Genomic DNA, 16,661 nt, shown 5'->3' with positions numbered 1-16,661 from the left:
ATGGCTGGGGTCACGTTTGCTGTTCTCCAAATAGCATTTTAGATTATTTTTTTAAAAACTGTATCGAAATGCAGTAAATGAGCTTCAACTTTCTTAAAACAGTCCGGACCTCACTAAGACTAAGACCCTGGTTTACGGCCCTGAACACTACCACCAACACCAACAACAACAACAACTGTATGCCAGAGCAATAACATGTGATCAAAATAGATCACAGCAGTCCCTTACATACTGTAGCCCATCTGTTAAGGACATTGCCTCAGCAAACCTACGCCTACAGAGAGTCCTCCAAGAATAGAGACAAATTAACATTGCATGCAGCCATTCAGTGTTCCTTGTCTTAGTGTGGCAATTTAAGCTATAGAGTAGAAGCAGGTATAGGCTTATGTTCCCCCTAGAGATCTCTGCAGCAGAGGATAACAAACTGCTGGCCAATCACAAGTCACATACACTCACCTACGTATTTATTTGGACAGCGAAGCTAAAACGTTTAATATTGCCTTATGAAGCGCCAGTACAGAATATCACCTTTTATTTGAAGGTATTTTCATACAGTACATATCTGTTTTCCCGTTTAGAAATGAAAGCACTTTATGTATCTCCATTTTAAATATTGGACAAATTCACTTATAGTGAATACTTATTGCCATTTTGGTGTCGCTTTTATTGTAAATAAGAAAATAATATGTTTCTGGACACTTTTACATTAATGTACCAAGTTACAGATGCACAAAGATCCCTCAAAACATGCTATCCTCTCACCATTACCAATAACAGGGAGGTTACATTTTTTTTGGGGGGGGGGGGGGGCATGATATTTATGTCTCTGTAACTTTACCACACATCATTATTGACGATTCATTCATAATTATCCATAATCATGGTAGCATCCACCTTAATTTATAATCGTTCAGAAATATGATATTCTAATTTACAATGAAAGTGACTCCAAAATACACTACACATTATTTACCATTCATTTCTAGTGGGCATAGCACAACAGCACAACCAATATAAACTGCAAATGTATCCAACAGGTTCGTAGTCACAAGCTTGATGTACTCATTGCGTGTTAGGAATATGGGACCAAATAATAAACTTTTGACTAAATATAATACACTATAAGTGAATTTGTCCCAATACTTCTAATACGTTCAAATGGGGGGACTACATACATAGCGTGCTTTCATTTCTAAACGGTAAAACTGATATGTATGAAAATATGCTGGGGTATAGAGACAAATTAAACATGTAGATTCACTGTTCCACAAAACACGTAGGGGAGTGTATATTGTTTCCTTCGCTTGACAACCACATGCTATTCAGTGACCAGATGGAGACTCTATGACATAATATGAAGACACCGCTCTGATGCATGCAGTAGGTCCGTTGTTTCTGATATGAGGATATCCGAACTTTGTGATCTATGTTAATTACAGTCCTCATCACGTCCTTGCTTTTCCCATTTGAAAGAGACAAAGATAGAACACAGTGAAGCTGGCGGGAGAGTTTTCTCAGGTACACCTTGCCTTTTTAAATAGCAACCAGCTGAATGAAGGTAACTAAAGCACTAGGCACAAAATGCCATATACTTCTTCCAATAGGGGCAATGTATTTACCAGTATCAATGTTTGATCAATAGATGTCTTTGTAAATGTGCATCACAAATGTGTTTATTAGCCCATGAGAGTTAGCAAAAGCTGCTTCTCATAGTACCTGCACTGCATATTGCAAAGGAAGCCCTACAGTTCAGGTATTACACATCCACTTGGGACACCAACAGTTTGATTATACAACACACACAAACACTCACACAGACATACAAAACACAAGAGACACACACTTGTGAAACAATTTACAAATAGCAAATAAGCTTCGTACAATCTCCCACCCACCCTCTTATTCCCAAAGAAATGTCTAAAACACGCCTATGATTTATGTGTATCATTTATGTCCACGCGCACTATATATAAAAAAAGAAAGTTTTTTTTTGGGGGGGGGGGGGGGGGGGGGGGGGGGGGTGTATCATTTGGCATGAATGCTTTTTGTATGAAAATTCAGCATCTGTTCTAATGTATGCAGTGCGATAACTGCTGTTAGAAGGGATTAACTCCTGAAAAACATACATTAAAAAGGGTAAAAACAGAGAGAAGCTCACACGATGGTTCGGATTTGAATAAAAAATAAATGCTTGCACAAACACAGCACAAGTCAATACATATAGTAGCAAGCAATAACAAAAGCCAATAAACGTTGAATTACCTTATCGAAAAATAGAACAAAAGCTATTCTAACACGTGAATTCTACAACCAAACATTCGATAAAAAATGATTATTATTCTCTAAAACTAAAATATCTCTGGTAACAGTAGTGCACTTATCGGTTTAAGCAGTGCAACATATATGCAAGAAAATAATGCAGTCCTCTTATCAAGCTTTTAAGAATTTTTTTTTTTTTTCCTTTAGAAAATGAAAAAAAAAAAACGAAAATCATAGAATTTAATTTACTTAAGTAAAACAATTCAATATTTAGCACAGGCATTTGAAGAAAATTTGCAATGCAGCACTTTGTTTTTATCTACAACATATTGTTTTCAGACTGTACTGTAATTGTGGTTAGTTACGATCTCATCGTTGTAACTATAAAAAAAAGTGTCTACTCAAAGAAATGAGCAAAAACGTCAGATTGCAGTTGCAGGCAGACGTGTCTGTCTTATTTTGGATAAAATGCAAGAACAACAAGACAAATATCAGAGCAGAGCCTTTGAGTGACGTGACACTTGAACGGTATCCCCGCTCCCTACTCCCAAATCTATTCTGTACACACTTGTGTCTAGGTATCCGGTGAAAACAGGAATGTATCTTATTGTCTGGAAAGTCCATCTGCAAATTGTGGTATATTATGAAGTAGGCTAATTATTGACCCCGGGTATATGTTATCGTGCTTTATTTTGCCTCGTGTCTCTCTTGTCTGCATGTCATGTCCGGACTAGACATGCCATTTGGGCCACCAGGTGGAGCTAAGATTTCAGGAGTAGTGCATTTCATTTTCTCCACCTGCTCAAATAGCTGGGTCATATCCTTAGGAACAGGGTAGACAAGAGTGTTAGGTCATAGGATGATATTTCTGTCCAATGCAAGTTCACAGAATCATTCTCAATTCACCGGTAATCCATCTGACGGCTGTCTTTAAACTTTCTTGGTAAATCATTCCATTATCAAATAATATATATATATATTTTTTTGAATCATTTGAACGATAATAGTAATAATGACGAATCGCGTTGTAATCTACAGCTGATAACAGTCTGGTACACGTTGTGGGAGCAGCAATCATGATAAGTCTGGTGACATACTCAAGCCTGCCACAACTGCACATGTCAAATCCTCTTCATAGAACTAAACAATCCTTTAGCAACAGATTAGGTCAAGAAGAACTTTCTTCTGTCTTCTGTTAATAAGTTATAGCCTTAACAGTCTCCTAAGATATTAGTGGCAGTGTATGCAAACGAAATAAACTCCTAACAATATTACTTTTTGTTTGTTTGTTGCTCAAATACTGTCTTATCAACAACCCTAATTTCGTCAACTTAACCTGAACCATCAAACTGCATGGACAGTAAAACATTAACCAAATAACCATTCCTATACCCACTCACAGGAAGTTACATTTCAGTACAATTAGTCAAATCAACTTGTACCTCCACAACAGCTGCATTTTAATCCCTCGATACCATAATAATAAATAAAAACCCAGTGTCAAATGAATTACTCTCCTTTTCTTATCCGACATAAGAAGGCAAACTTGTGACCAACAATATTTTTTAAGAGGGAATCTTTAGCCCAAGCCAGATATTTTTTTTTTGTTTATTTGAAAATCATACCACAGTAAGCTTGGACGCCTATAGTGCCCAAAACGGTCAATATGGGATCACATTTACCATGTTAGAAATTCCATGGCAATGTTTGCACACGCGCACACACACACAAGCAGTCACGCACACATACAAATACACAAGCACACACATACACACATGAACACATACACTCATACAAACATATATCTATACTGTATATAGGTGTGTAAGTTTGAATTTGTGTATGTGTGTGTTTCTTTCGTAGGCCTTTCGGTAGTGTTCAACACATAAATCAGTAATTTTAGGAAAGCATACATTTAGAGGCCTGTAGTAAGGATCCATCCAGTGGATCAATATCAAACTACAAAGCCTTAAGGCCACCATCTTGTTTTTCTTTTAGAATAACAACAAAAAAAACTCCTTTCTGGGAAACTTAATGTGCCAGTGTCTATACTCATTACTCTTCATGCCCCAAAATAAAAAAATCTAGTGCCATTTTTCTTTTTCATTCTTTTTTTTAAAGAAGTGCATCTATTTGTACTTATCCATCGGAGACATGCATTCGCATGTGGTCATTGAAGTGCTCAATTTGGTCGAACTTGGCAGGACAGACGGAGCACACGTAGGTGGTCCCTTCTTGGCAGCTTGCCTCCGCAGCCACACCCACTCCTGTTCCGACCCCACCCCCTATTCCGGCGCCTCCGCTGACGGGCACGGCGAGGGCCACCACTCCGGCGCCGGGTTCGGGCACGGCCATGGGAATGGAGACGGGACCACCGGCGCCTGCTGCCCCCGACAGCCCTGTGACGGCGCCCGCTGTGCTGTGCAGAGCCATGTGTCTCTCCAGCAGGGTCTTGTGCGAGAACTTCTTCTTGCAGATGTAGCACTCGTAGGACTTCTCTCCACGGTGCAGCCGCATGTGGACGTTGAGGGAGCTCTTTTGGGTGAAGCGTTTGTTGCAGATGCTGCACTGGTAGGCACGCACCCCTGTGTGTGTGACCATGTGTTTGATTAGGTAATCCTTCAGGGAGAACGAGCGCCAGCAGATGCTGCACTGATGTGGTTTCTCACCTGGATATACACAGAAGTCACAGTCATTAGGAGGAAAAATGGGAGACAGGGAAATACAAAACCGTGCTAAACAACGAAGGACACCGACAGCGCAACTCGATTCTTCCAATGTAGCCTTGAAAATGTCATTTTGAAAATGAACGAGGACTGTGCCCGTCAAAAAAAAACAAGTTAAAACCAATGCCCTAACAAAGTTTGACCTCACTGCCAAGCAGCCATTGTTGATCGGCACACTCGTCCTCCGTCTGTTTACGAATAAGTATCTCGGCTTGAATATATTTTTTAAAATATTTATAATAACATAATTCTGCTCTTAACTGGAATATAAAGAGCCCGGTTATGAATTCTGGTAGAATTAGAACCCCTTCCAACGTCCTGCTCAGTGGTAGTTGCCATCCCTATTTTTGAATTTTTTACAAATATTTATGCACCAACCACCACCCACTGATAAAACTCTAAATTACAAATAGTCATCAATGTGTCATATTTTACAGGACTAGCTTCACTGGCAACCATACAGGACCTTAAGTATCACTCACTGTATTAATCAAATACAGAAATATCAGCTATGATGCAGGCCGCCAAAGTTCATTTTTCAATGCGACAGCCTTAAAACTCATTTGTACCGCTCAGCTGAATCAAAATCAGGGATTGACATTAAGGTAGCCTAAAACTGATATTTCTGGTTCCTCCCCATTGTTTATGTGAAGATAATTGATGGCATTTCTTTGTGTAAAAAAAAATAGGGCCATAAAATGCCAAAAATGTTCTGTCTTTCACTTAAAACATGGGCAGGAACCAAAAAAATATCATATTTAAGCTACTGGAATTATTTGCAGTTTGGTTGTTTTCATTTTTTTTTTTAACTACCTGACCAATGGGGAAACCACAGAGCAGGCTCAACTTGCCCGACTGCCATGAATTCAATAAGGGGAGAAACCAGAAAGTTCACTTGCCCGGCCAGTAGGGGGAACCCTTGATGTTAATCCCTAAAATGAATAGTTCTTTCATGCACAGAAAACCTATGTAATTGTCCTTATGCTAGTAAAATATTTGTTTGCTATTAGTCAACCATCAAGAGATAGCCTACATACTTCAAGCCACTAAACACAATAAACATTTATCCATTGCTACATGTTAACTTAAAGAGCCATTCATTGCGTTTGTGTATTTTATGTTTGCAAATGTACAGGGAAATTATTTGAACCACAAACCACTCATGGCAATATATTAGTGTTACATGCAAAATGGTAAGAGGAGCTAGTGTACTCACCAGTGTGCACAAACATGTGTTTGACATAGTTCTGTTTAGCAGTAAAGGTTTTAGTGCATAGAGTGCACTCATAGGGCTTCTTCTCCCCCTGTCCCATCTGGGCCGCCTGTTGCTGTTCCCGCGCTGCCTGCTGCTGTACCATCAACTGCTGAGAGAATGGGGGCATACAAGGGGGCGGCACGGCCACAAACTGGGTCTGTTGGCCTCCCATGGACTGTGGCAGGCTGAAGAGGAAGGGCTTGTTGTTGCTGGCCGACTGTGTGGCAAAGAGGTTGGGCAGGTAGGAGTTGCTGGCCGTGCCCATTACCTGGGTGTTGCTGGTCATGGTGAGCGGCATCCTCAGGTTGCTGGTGTGAGATTCGGCCTGACGCATATAGAGTGGGGCACTTGGCAGGGACTGGGCCATGATTGGGTTGGGCAGGGGCTGCAACATGTTACTGTCGCTAGTGCCGTGGGATGTGCCCCTGTCCTCCGTCTCATGCATCTGCTCTGGGGAGGAGTCATTGACATCGATCTGCACTGGGGTCCCCTCGCACTGTTGCCCCTCTCCAACCCCTTCCCTCCCAAAGCCAAGCAGGTACTGCTGCTGATCCACGGAGTCTGGCTCAGTACCGATGGAGGAGCTTACCCCTGAGTCAAAGCTTTCACCCTTCGGCTCACTCTCCACACCCTCAACGTGTTCTGTGTCTTCTGTGCACTCATCCATACCATAGCTGCTGTACTCGTCCTCTGCCTCCTGCTTTATGTGAACGCCTCCTGTCTGTATGCGTACCGGTCGGGGCTGCTTGCGGCAGTGGGTGGTCTCAGGGGTGGATAGGAAGCGTTCCATCTGCTGTGACCTCTCGTGGATGCGGGTGATCCACGGCGGGTCCTGGTCATGCTGGTCCTTCTGCGTGCCGAGGGCTGGGTCGTAGCTTGTTGTCATACTGGTTACGTAGTGGGAGCGCTCACGGGTTCCATTCTGCAGTGAAAGGCCGGAGTAGGAGTAATGCGATGTGTACGCACGCTCTAGGTTCTGCTGGGACGTGGCCTGCATGTACACTGACTCTGCATCGCTGCTGGGCCCAGAGGTGCCTGACTCAGGTGTGCCCCGGGGCGTCTCCTGCCCAGAGTCTCCTGGGTTGACAGGGAACCCCCCTGGCCCGGCCAGGCCCACATTCTGGGACACGATGCGGGTGCACTCATCGATGACCGTTTTGATCTGCAGGATGCTGGCAGCAGTGAGGATCTGGAGAGCTTCCGATTGGGAAACCCGCAGGACCCCGCTGTACATGAAGTCTATCAGCTTCTGGATGGACTGCACCGAGACCACCGAGGGGACCTCAATGTCACTGTAGCCCAGGAGCAGCTTGTCCTGGAAGAAGGGGCTCCCAGCGGCCAGCACGCAGCGGTGGGCTCGCAGCATGCTTCCATGGATCCGAACAGTCACGTCACAGAAGTGCCCGCGGTTGCGCTGCTCATTGAGGGTCTCAAGTACAGAATTGCTGAAGTTGTGGAGATTGATGTTATGAATGCGCTCGGTCATCCCCTTGCAACTGATGTCACCTGGAAAAAGAAGAAGAAAACACCAAACGTTTTAAATGATGACTCAATCTTTAGAAATGTGGGCCACATGATGAGCAACAATCTAATAAAAAAAAAAAACGTGAAATTGATTATCAAATACATTTTGAGAAGCAACACAGCTGCACTGTTGTAGGGACATAATCACGATATTTAGCACAGATATGCCCAATTTAATCCACTTCAACATATGACCTTTCCCATCCACCCCATGTGATTTCCTCACATTTCGGTGGTCATCTTATTTATTTTGTTCTTTCATCTTATGTTGGCATTTGATATTGAAACAATCCGATCAGTCGAGGTAAACTGGCTGGTTCGTAGTTGGATGAATGTCTGCACAAAACAGCACGACAGAGGATCTGTAGGGCAATAGCGAGAACGAAACAAACAAGATGGTTCCCATCCAATTCGTTTTGTTCCTATCTTTACAAGTCTGGTGATATATTTTCTATGAGACTCCAAACCCCCAGTAGGTGGTGGTGTGGGTTTAGACTATAAAGCCTCGTTCACCAGCCGTCAGCGTGCACTGTGACGTGGTTCCTAACTACCCTACTCTCCGGATGTCAGGACGTTACACAGCTAGGCTTAAGCCGTGTTTAAGTTTGTATTTGCGCCCGTCTCCTAAACTACAAATCTAAAAAAAAAATGGCTCAGCTATAGGCTTCGTGATATTTCCTGTGTCACAGTATTGCTCTCAATTCACACGTTGTTAAAGCTCTTCTTAGATATCTACATGTAGAATTAACTAATTGCTACAAAACAACACACGACTTACTTGTTGAATGTTTTACCGTTACCCCGGACATTTGTAGATCAGTTTAACAAGACTGGATATGACAATGACAATCAATGGCATCCAATCGCTTTGTCCCTCCACACGTGGAATCTAGATTCATTTGAGTGGTGTAAATGGGGCGTTCTACTATTTTACCATTACATCTCATCTCAACGTAACATCATCGATTTTTCTTAACCTCATCTGTATCAAACCACTCAATATGATTTTGCATTAGTCCTCCAGCAAACAGCCTCATTATTACTCTCCTCAACAACAACAAAAAACGAATGGCTCCTCTGTGAGACTGGACACCTGTTCCTACAATCTGTATACGTTTTACATATTTTCATTCATCCACATAACCCACACCCGGAGCACAAGGGTTCTTAAAACCACTGCTATAATACAACGCCTCTCCCTTTACTCACTGGGTACGTACTGTACATCACACACACACACACACACACACACGTTTATTCATATAGCACCTGACCCCTTTTCACTACTATCACCCTTGTAATTATCTTATGCTTAGCAGTAAAACCACTATGAAATTAGGCTACTTTACTATGCAACCATGGTGACAGAAAAAAAAAATAACCCACCTCCCCTTGATGTTAAACACGATCATCAAGATCTATCTAGATAATGTATATTCATGGCCACGCCTTGCTTTTAGGTCAACAAAAGGAGAGCTCTCAAGTGATTACCTTTGACCACCTGTCAGTGAAGGTGAAAGCCTTGTATCTAGGTGACTATTTACTATAAAAGGTATTGTCGAAGACATTCTATCAAAAAACCAAGGGAAGGACTAATGAATACTACTTATTATTATTAGTTCCTGGGAAACCACATATGATCGCAAATCTATATAAATAAATGAAACAGAAAATAACGAATTCAAAGAACAAACCAAATCACATCCATTAGGCTTACTACAATCAGAAACAGAACATGTTAATGATTGCAACATGCAGGACAGATTTGGCCTATATGAATAAAACCATATTCAATGTCTGTTTTAATACATGCAAAACACACCCATGCTGCTAGTCTAGCCTAACTATGAGGGGCACTCTCCGACTGACCACAGAAATATACTCACACAGTCAGATGACGCTTGGTTGGGAAGATGTGTGTGAGGCTGGTGATGAGGCACGGGACACACTGCTACAGGTTCCTGGTGGAGGTGGCTGAGAGAAGACCAGTGCTAGGCAATACCTTCCGTCCTCTCTGCTTGCCTCTATCACAGGTCGATCTGCCACAGTGGTCTCTGCAATACCGCCCTATAGAGGGAACAAGAAACCATTCAGAAATCAACATGCTCATTCTGAGGCAGAAGTGTCTGACCTTGATACGTAGAGACCGACTCCAGCGAATGTACTCGTAACTTACAAAAGACAACTGGGGGGAAACTTGGAAGTGGTGACGTTGGATGCAATGCAATGGATGTGTTCAAATAAAGAGTGAGTGGACCTTCTAGACTAATACTCTAGTGGACCGTTAACCGCCAACTATACGTCAAGGTTGGAAATCACGTGGCCAAATCTCTTTTCAGACGTTATCTAAACCACTGGTCAGTGAACCACACACAGCCAAAGGAGATCCATCCACCTTTCGGTCTGATGTACCCACAATTATATTATATCTCCTCATATCATATTTGTCAGTTGTGAATAAAATGTCAAAGGCTATAGACATACTGTTATGCTCACAGTCCGATCGTTATCAGAGAAGCATTTAGGAGACCAGAAATGTCTACAACCTGCCTCGAGCGGACCTACAGAGGACACAGGAGCTTGAATCAATTTAATAAAAGGTTGCAACAATCGCAAAAGGATTGCTCTCCAATATAAAAGTCTCCAACTGGATTGTGTGTGTGTGTGTGTGTGTGTGTGTGTGCGCGCGCGCGTGTCGTGCGTGCGTGTCGTGCGTGCATACCAAGGCCGTACTGAACGTGATTTCAAATCCCTGGTTTTCCCAGTCCCTATGTCTTGCGTCTCTCTAGGTTGCAACACTCATTACCAAGTTCCAAACTGCCTCTGGAAGCAATGTCAGAACAAGAACTGTTCATCGGGAGCTTCATGAAATGGGTTTCCATGCGCAATGCCAAGCGTCGGCTGAAGTGGTGTAAAGCTCGCCGCCATTGGACTCAGTGGAAACGCGTTCTCTGGAGTGATGAGTCATGCTTCACCATCTGGCAGTCCGACGGACAAATCTGGGTTTGGCGGTTTCCAGGAGAAAGCTACCTGCCCCAATGCATAGTGCTAACTGTAGAGAGGAATCATTTGGGCTAGTAAAGGGGAATCTTAATGCTACAGCATACAATGACATTCTAGATGATTCTGTGCTTCCAACTTTGTGGCAACAGTTTGGGGAAGGCCCTTTCCTGTTTCAGCATGACAATGTCCCCTGTGGCACAAAGCAAGGTCCATACAGAAATGGTTTGTTGAGGTCGGTGTGGAAGAACTTGACTGGCCTGCACAGAGCCCTGACCTCAACCTCATTGAACACCTTTAGGATGAATTGGAACACTGACTGCGAGCCAGGCCTAATCACCCAACATCACTAATGCTCGTGGCTGAATCGAAGCAAGTCACCGTAGCAAAGTTCCAACATCTAGGGGAAAGCCTTCCCAGAAAAGTGGAGGCTGTTATAGCAGCAAAGGGGGGAACCAAATCCATATTAATGCCCATGATTTTGGAATGAGATGTTCGACAAGAAGGTGTCTAAATACTTTTGGTGATGCAGTGCATATATATATATATATATATATATATATATATATATATATATATATATATATATATATATAGTTGAAGTCGGGAAATTTACAGACACTCAACCACTAACACATTTCTTGTTATAACTACAGTCGGTTAGGACATCTACTTTGTGCATGACACAAGCAATTTTTCCAACAATTGTTTACAGACAGATTATTTAACTTGTAATTCACTGTATCACTATTCCAATGGGCCAGAAGTTTACACACACTAAGTTGTGCCTTTAAACAGCTTGGAAAATTCCAGAAAATTATGTCATGGCTTTAGAAGCTTCTGATGGCTAATTTACATAATTTGAGTCAATAAGAGTGTACCTGTGGATGTATTTCAAGGCCTACCTTCGAACTCAGTGCTTCTTTGCTTGACATCATGGGAAAATTAAAAGAAATCAGCCAAGACCTCAGAAAACAAATTGTAGACCTCCACAAGTCTGGTTCACCCTTGGGAGCAATTTCCAAATGCCTGTAGGTACCACGTTCATCTGTACAAACAATAGTACGCAAGTATAAACACCATGGGTGCACGCAGCTGCCCTACCACTCAGGAAGGAGACATGCTATGTCTCATAGAGATGCATGTACTTTGGTGCGAAAAGGTCAAATCAATCCCAGAACAACAGCAAACGACCTTGTGAAGATGCTGGAGGAAATCGGTACAAAAGTATCTATATCCACAGTAAAACAAGTCCTATATCGACATAACCTGAAAGGCCGCTCATCAAGGAAGAAGCCACTGCTCCAAAACCACCATAAAAAAAGCCAGACTATGGTTTGCAACTGCACATGGGGACAAAGATCGTACTTTCTGGAGAAATGTCCCCTGGTCTGATGAAACAAAAATAGAACTGTTTGGCCATAATGACCATCGTTGTGCTAGGTGAAAAAAGATGGAGGCTTGCAAGCCAAAGAACACCATCCCAACCGTGAAGCACGGGGTGGCAGCATCATGTTGTGGGGATGCTTTGCTGCAGGAGGGACTGGTGCACTTCACAAAATATATGGCATCACGAGGAAGGACAATTTTGTGGATATATTGAAGCAACATCTCAAGACATCAATCAGGAAGTTAAAGCTTGGTCGCAAATGGGTCTTCCAACTGGACAATGACCCCAAGCATACTTCCAAAGTTGTGGCAAAATGGCTTAAGGACAACAAAGTCAAATTACTGGAGTGGCCATCACAAAGCCCTGACCTCAATCCTATAGAAAATATGTGGGCAGAACTGAAAAAACATGTGCGAGCAAGGAGGCATACAAACCTGACTCAGTTACACCAGCTCTGTCAGGAGGAACAGGCCAACATTCACCCAACTTATTGTGGGAAGCTTGTGGAAGGCTATCTGAAACGGTTGACCCAAGTTAAACAATTTAAAGGCAATGCTACCAAATACTTATTGAGTGTATGTAAACCTCTGACCCACTGGGAATGTGATGAAATAAATAAAAGCTGAAATAAAACATTCTCTCAACTATTTTTCTGACATTTCACATTCTTAAAATAAATGATGAATTGTGATTCTAACTGACCTAAAACGGGGAATATTTACTAGGATTAAATGTCAGGAATTATGAAAAACTGAGTTTAAATGTATTTGGCTAAGGTGTATGTAAACTTCCGACTTCAACTGTAAATCTAAAAAATTGTGTTACTATGGCGTACCACATTAGGAGCTTATGATCCAGTAGCACTTGACAAAACATTCGGAAGGTAAGGGTGCTCACGAGCGGCTAGATGTTCTTTACCATTCCGCCATCAGATTTGCCACCAATGCTCCTTATAGGACACATCACTGTAAACTGGTCATCTCTGTATACCCCGTCGCAAGACTCACTGGTTGATGCTTATTTATAAAACCCTCTTAGGCCTCACTACCCCCTATCTGAGATATTTACTGCAGCCCTTATCCTCCACATACAACACCTGTTCTGCCAGTCACATTCTGTTAAAGGTCCCCAAAGCGCACACATCCCTGGGTCGCTCGTCTTTTCAGTTCGCTGTAGCTAGCGACTGGAACAAGCTGCAACAAACACTCAAACTGAACAGTTCTATCTCTTCATTCAAAGACTCAATCATGGACACTCGTACTGACAGTTGTGGCTGCTTTGCGTGATGTATTGTTGTCTCTACCTTCTTGCCCTCTGTGCTGTTGTCTGTGCCCAATAATGTTTGTCCCATGTTTTGTGCTGCTACCATGCTGTGTTGTCATGTGTTGCTGCCATGCTATGATGTTGTCTTAGGTCTCTCTTTATGTAGTGTTGTGTTGTCTCTCTTGTCGTGATGTGTGTTTAGTTCTATATTTTATTTTATTGTTAGTTTATTTTTAATCCCAGCCCCCGTCCCGCAGGAGGCCTTTTGCCTTCTGGTAGGCATTCATTGTCAATAATAATTTGTTCTCAACTGACTTGACTAGTTAAATAAAGGTTAAATAAAAAATAAACAGTCAAATCATATATACCATAACACAAAAAGGCATTCAGCTACACCCGGCATGTGATTCTGAGGTTTACAGAGACTCTAAGCTATACAAGTTTACAGTGGGGTACGAAATTATTGACACCCTTGAAAATGATGAGCAAAAATGACTGTATAAAATACATAATTGAAATACTGAGCTATATTGCACGCAAAACATTTTTGGAAATGATATTATTTTATACTAATACAATTTGCTCAGAAATATATTTTGTTTAACCCTTTACACTCGTCTCTGTATAGAAGTTGAAAATGGCATGGGCACTGATAAATGCCTAAATTGGAACAGTAACATCCTCTACATAACGTCCGAGCTCGGCCTCTGTGCTTCACAGCTCTGTATGGGTTTTGACTGACAAGACGCTCTAAAACGTGAGCATTGCGCACAACAAGAAACTGCCCCCATCCCTCCCGCTAATTGGGCAACTGTCGCAAAAATTTGGACTGACCAAGTGAGGGAAATTCTGTAAATTAAGAGGACTCGATGTATGTTTGAAAGATTAGACGTTGAGGATTAAAAAGGAAATACTGCTTTGATGTCATACAAGGAAGTCCAAATGTGCACTTCACATTTCCATGTCATAAAACTCATGTCATATACAGTGTCCACGTTTATGATCACTATGTTCGATGACATGTTATTATACCCGGGGTTATGCTGAACAGAATTAGCCGAAGTTTGTCTACTGTGATGAACATTTGCAGCGACACACGCACTTGAACACCTTCATAACTCCTTTCTATGAGCACCTATATCTGTTCCCCTCAATTGCATTGTGAAAGCTTAAGACCGCAATATTGTGTTTTATAGTGGACCGTTTTTGTTGGGGGGGGGGGGGGGGGGGGGGGCGGGGTTGTGTAAACAACAACGAACAACGGTAATTGTGTGACGGCGGAGATGCAGGGTTGTGTTCCAAACAAAACGACTGCAAGTGTTCTTGCTCGAGTTCCTCAACGGAACAGCTAGGAGAGCTCAACAACAAAAAACACCTTGCATGTGAAGACTACTTGGGAAATGTGCCCACTTTGGAGAGGTGTGTGGCCACTTGGAGACACCAGTTAGTCCTCTCACTCAAGCTCTTGTAATTATTTTGTCTTATGTTGCACCTACAACACATGTTTCAGGAATGTTCTTACCATGTTACTGAATGTATCCCAGAGTATTTTCAGATTTCGTTGTCAACAAATGTGGCAAAAAGTACAGTAAATGTCAAATGCACATAAAGTCAACAGTGTAATGTTTGTGTTCAGTCTTGTGTCAGGTGAACTGTTGTGTCCTCACCTTTTTTGTGTCCTCGCCTAATTCCCATAATCTCCAAACTGTTCCCTTTCAATTGCTACCATGGCTATACCTTTTATATTTATTCTGTAAGAAACATTTCAATTTAGCCCTATCCATATAGGCCAATTCCCACGAGTTAACAAGAAATTACACTTTTTTTTATGAAAAAAAGGTATGTGTCAAAATGATTGACGCTGCTGTTTTCCATACCTTTCAATAGCTCACCTTGCGAGGATAACGACACCGAGCCTTTTTCTAAAAGAGAACGCATTGGTCACATTGAGTGGGATCGTAGACAATTCTTCCATACAGAATCTTTCCAGATCCTTGTTCTCCTTCGTCTGCGCTTAGGGATTTCCCTCTTCAATTCAAAACATAGGTTTTCATTGGGGTTCAAGTCTGGAGACTGAGATGGCCATTGCAAAATGTTGATTTTGTGGCCAATTAAGCATTTCTTTGTGAATCCACTTGTGGCCACGTTTCAGCCTCCTAGCAGAGGCAACCAGTTTTTTTGGGCTAAAATGTCCACGTACTGGGTAAAGTTCATGATGCCATTGACCGTAACATCAAGGATCCACCCCCATATTTTACAGGTATGGGGGTTCTTTTCTGCTCATAAATTCTCATTTGGACGCCAAACCCACCAGTGGTGTTAGTGGCCAAAGCCCTTTATTTTCATGTCATCCGACCAAAGCACTGGTTCCAATCCAAGTGCCAACTCGAGGGATGTACATTTGTTGGGTGACACAAAAATAAATAACATGACCCCTAGCGTTTAGAGACATTGTTAGCAGAAACACATTTGACCATACAATATAGCTCAGTGTTTCAATTATTTATTTTATACAGTCATTTCTGCTCATCTTTTATCAAGGGTGTCAATCATTTTGGATCATGCTCTATGTGCACGACCACAAACTGTAAGAGTCCAACTACGGCCAGTTTATGCCTCCTCGGGTTTTTACTGTTCACAGAATGGTGGAAATGTCCATATGTCAAACTCAAAATAAACCTATTCATATCATGAAGTTTGCTGAGGGATAAATAAATACTCATATTTCATTTGAACCGTTCTGTTGTGGTCTTCTTGTTTAGATGCTGCGACTGATATGCTTATAGTACAACACAGGCAAATGTATTCTCGTCAACTCAGCCAAATGTGTCAATGTCTTCCCATTCAAAAAATGTCATAATATTTCTGTCCATACGTGTCCTTCATCTATTGCAATCTATTTTGCTGAATGGTCTTCATGAATAGGATCATACAGTATACAGTAGGAGTATTATGTTAAGCACTGAGCTTGATTAAAACCCTTACATTTCAGTAGATGTGTATGTGGGTAACCAACAACAGTTTTAATATTCTAAGGCGCCAACCATCCTTACATTTATTTGACTGGGAAAATGTCCTCGCATCAAGTTACACAACTTGTATTAACTTCCGTTCCTGACCGCAACAGACAAAGAAGACATAACATGTGACGGCAATGAATACGGAATTGTCTCCATAAATACTTTATGTAATTTATCTTTTCATCCGATTTTATTTCCTGCTTTTGGTTATCTTACCCAGTCTG

At 41.9% G+C, this 16,661-nt stretch overlaps 1 protein-coding gene across 2 annotated transcripts in view; it reads right to left on the bottom strand.

The window, feature by feature from the left end:
• Positions 1–2,015: 2,015 nt before the first annotated feature.
• Positions 2,016–16,661, bottom strand: part of LOC110534107 (zinc finger and BTB domain-containing protein 20) — a 34,707-nt gene continuing 20,061 nt past the window's right edge. For both annotated transcript variants that reach the window (XM_036990511.1, XM_021618780.2), the window contains exons 3-5: positions 9,651–9,831; positions 6,202–7,746; positions 2,016–4,928 (exon numbers count right to left, since the gene is read on the bottom strand). In XM_036990511.1, coding sequence (XP_036846406.1) covers positions 4,399–4,928; positions 6,202–7,726 — 2,055 coding nt within the window. In that variant the 5' untranslated portion in view covers positions 7,727–7,746; positions 9,651–9,831 and the 3' untranslated portion in view covers positions 2,016–4,398. The remainder of the gene's footprint in view (positions 4,929–6,201; positions 7,747–9,650; positions 9,832–16,661) is intronic.

The sequence above is a fragment of the Oncorhynchus mykiss genome, chromosome 10 (assembly GCF_013265735.2).
Source record: "Oncorhynchus mykiss isolate Arlee chromosome 10, USDA_OmykA_1.1, whole genome shotgun sequence".
Lineage (NCBI taxonomy): Eukaryota > Metazoa > Chordata > Actinopteri > Salmoniformes > Salmonidae > Oncorhynchus > Oncorhynchus mykiss.
This window is presented reverse-complemented; position numbering and strand designations above follow the sequence as displayed.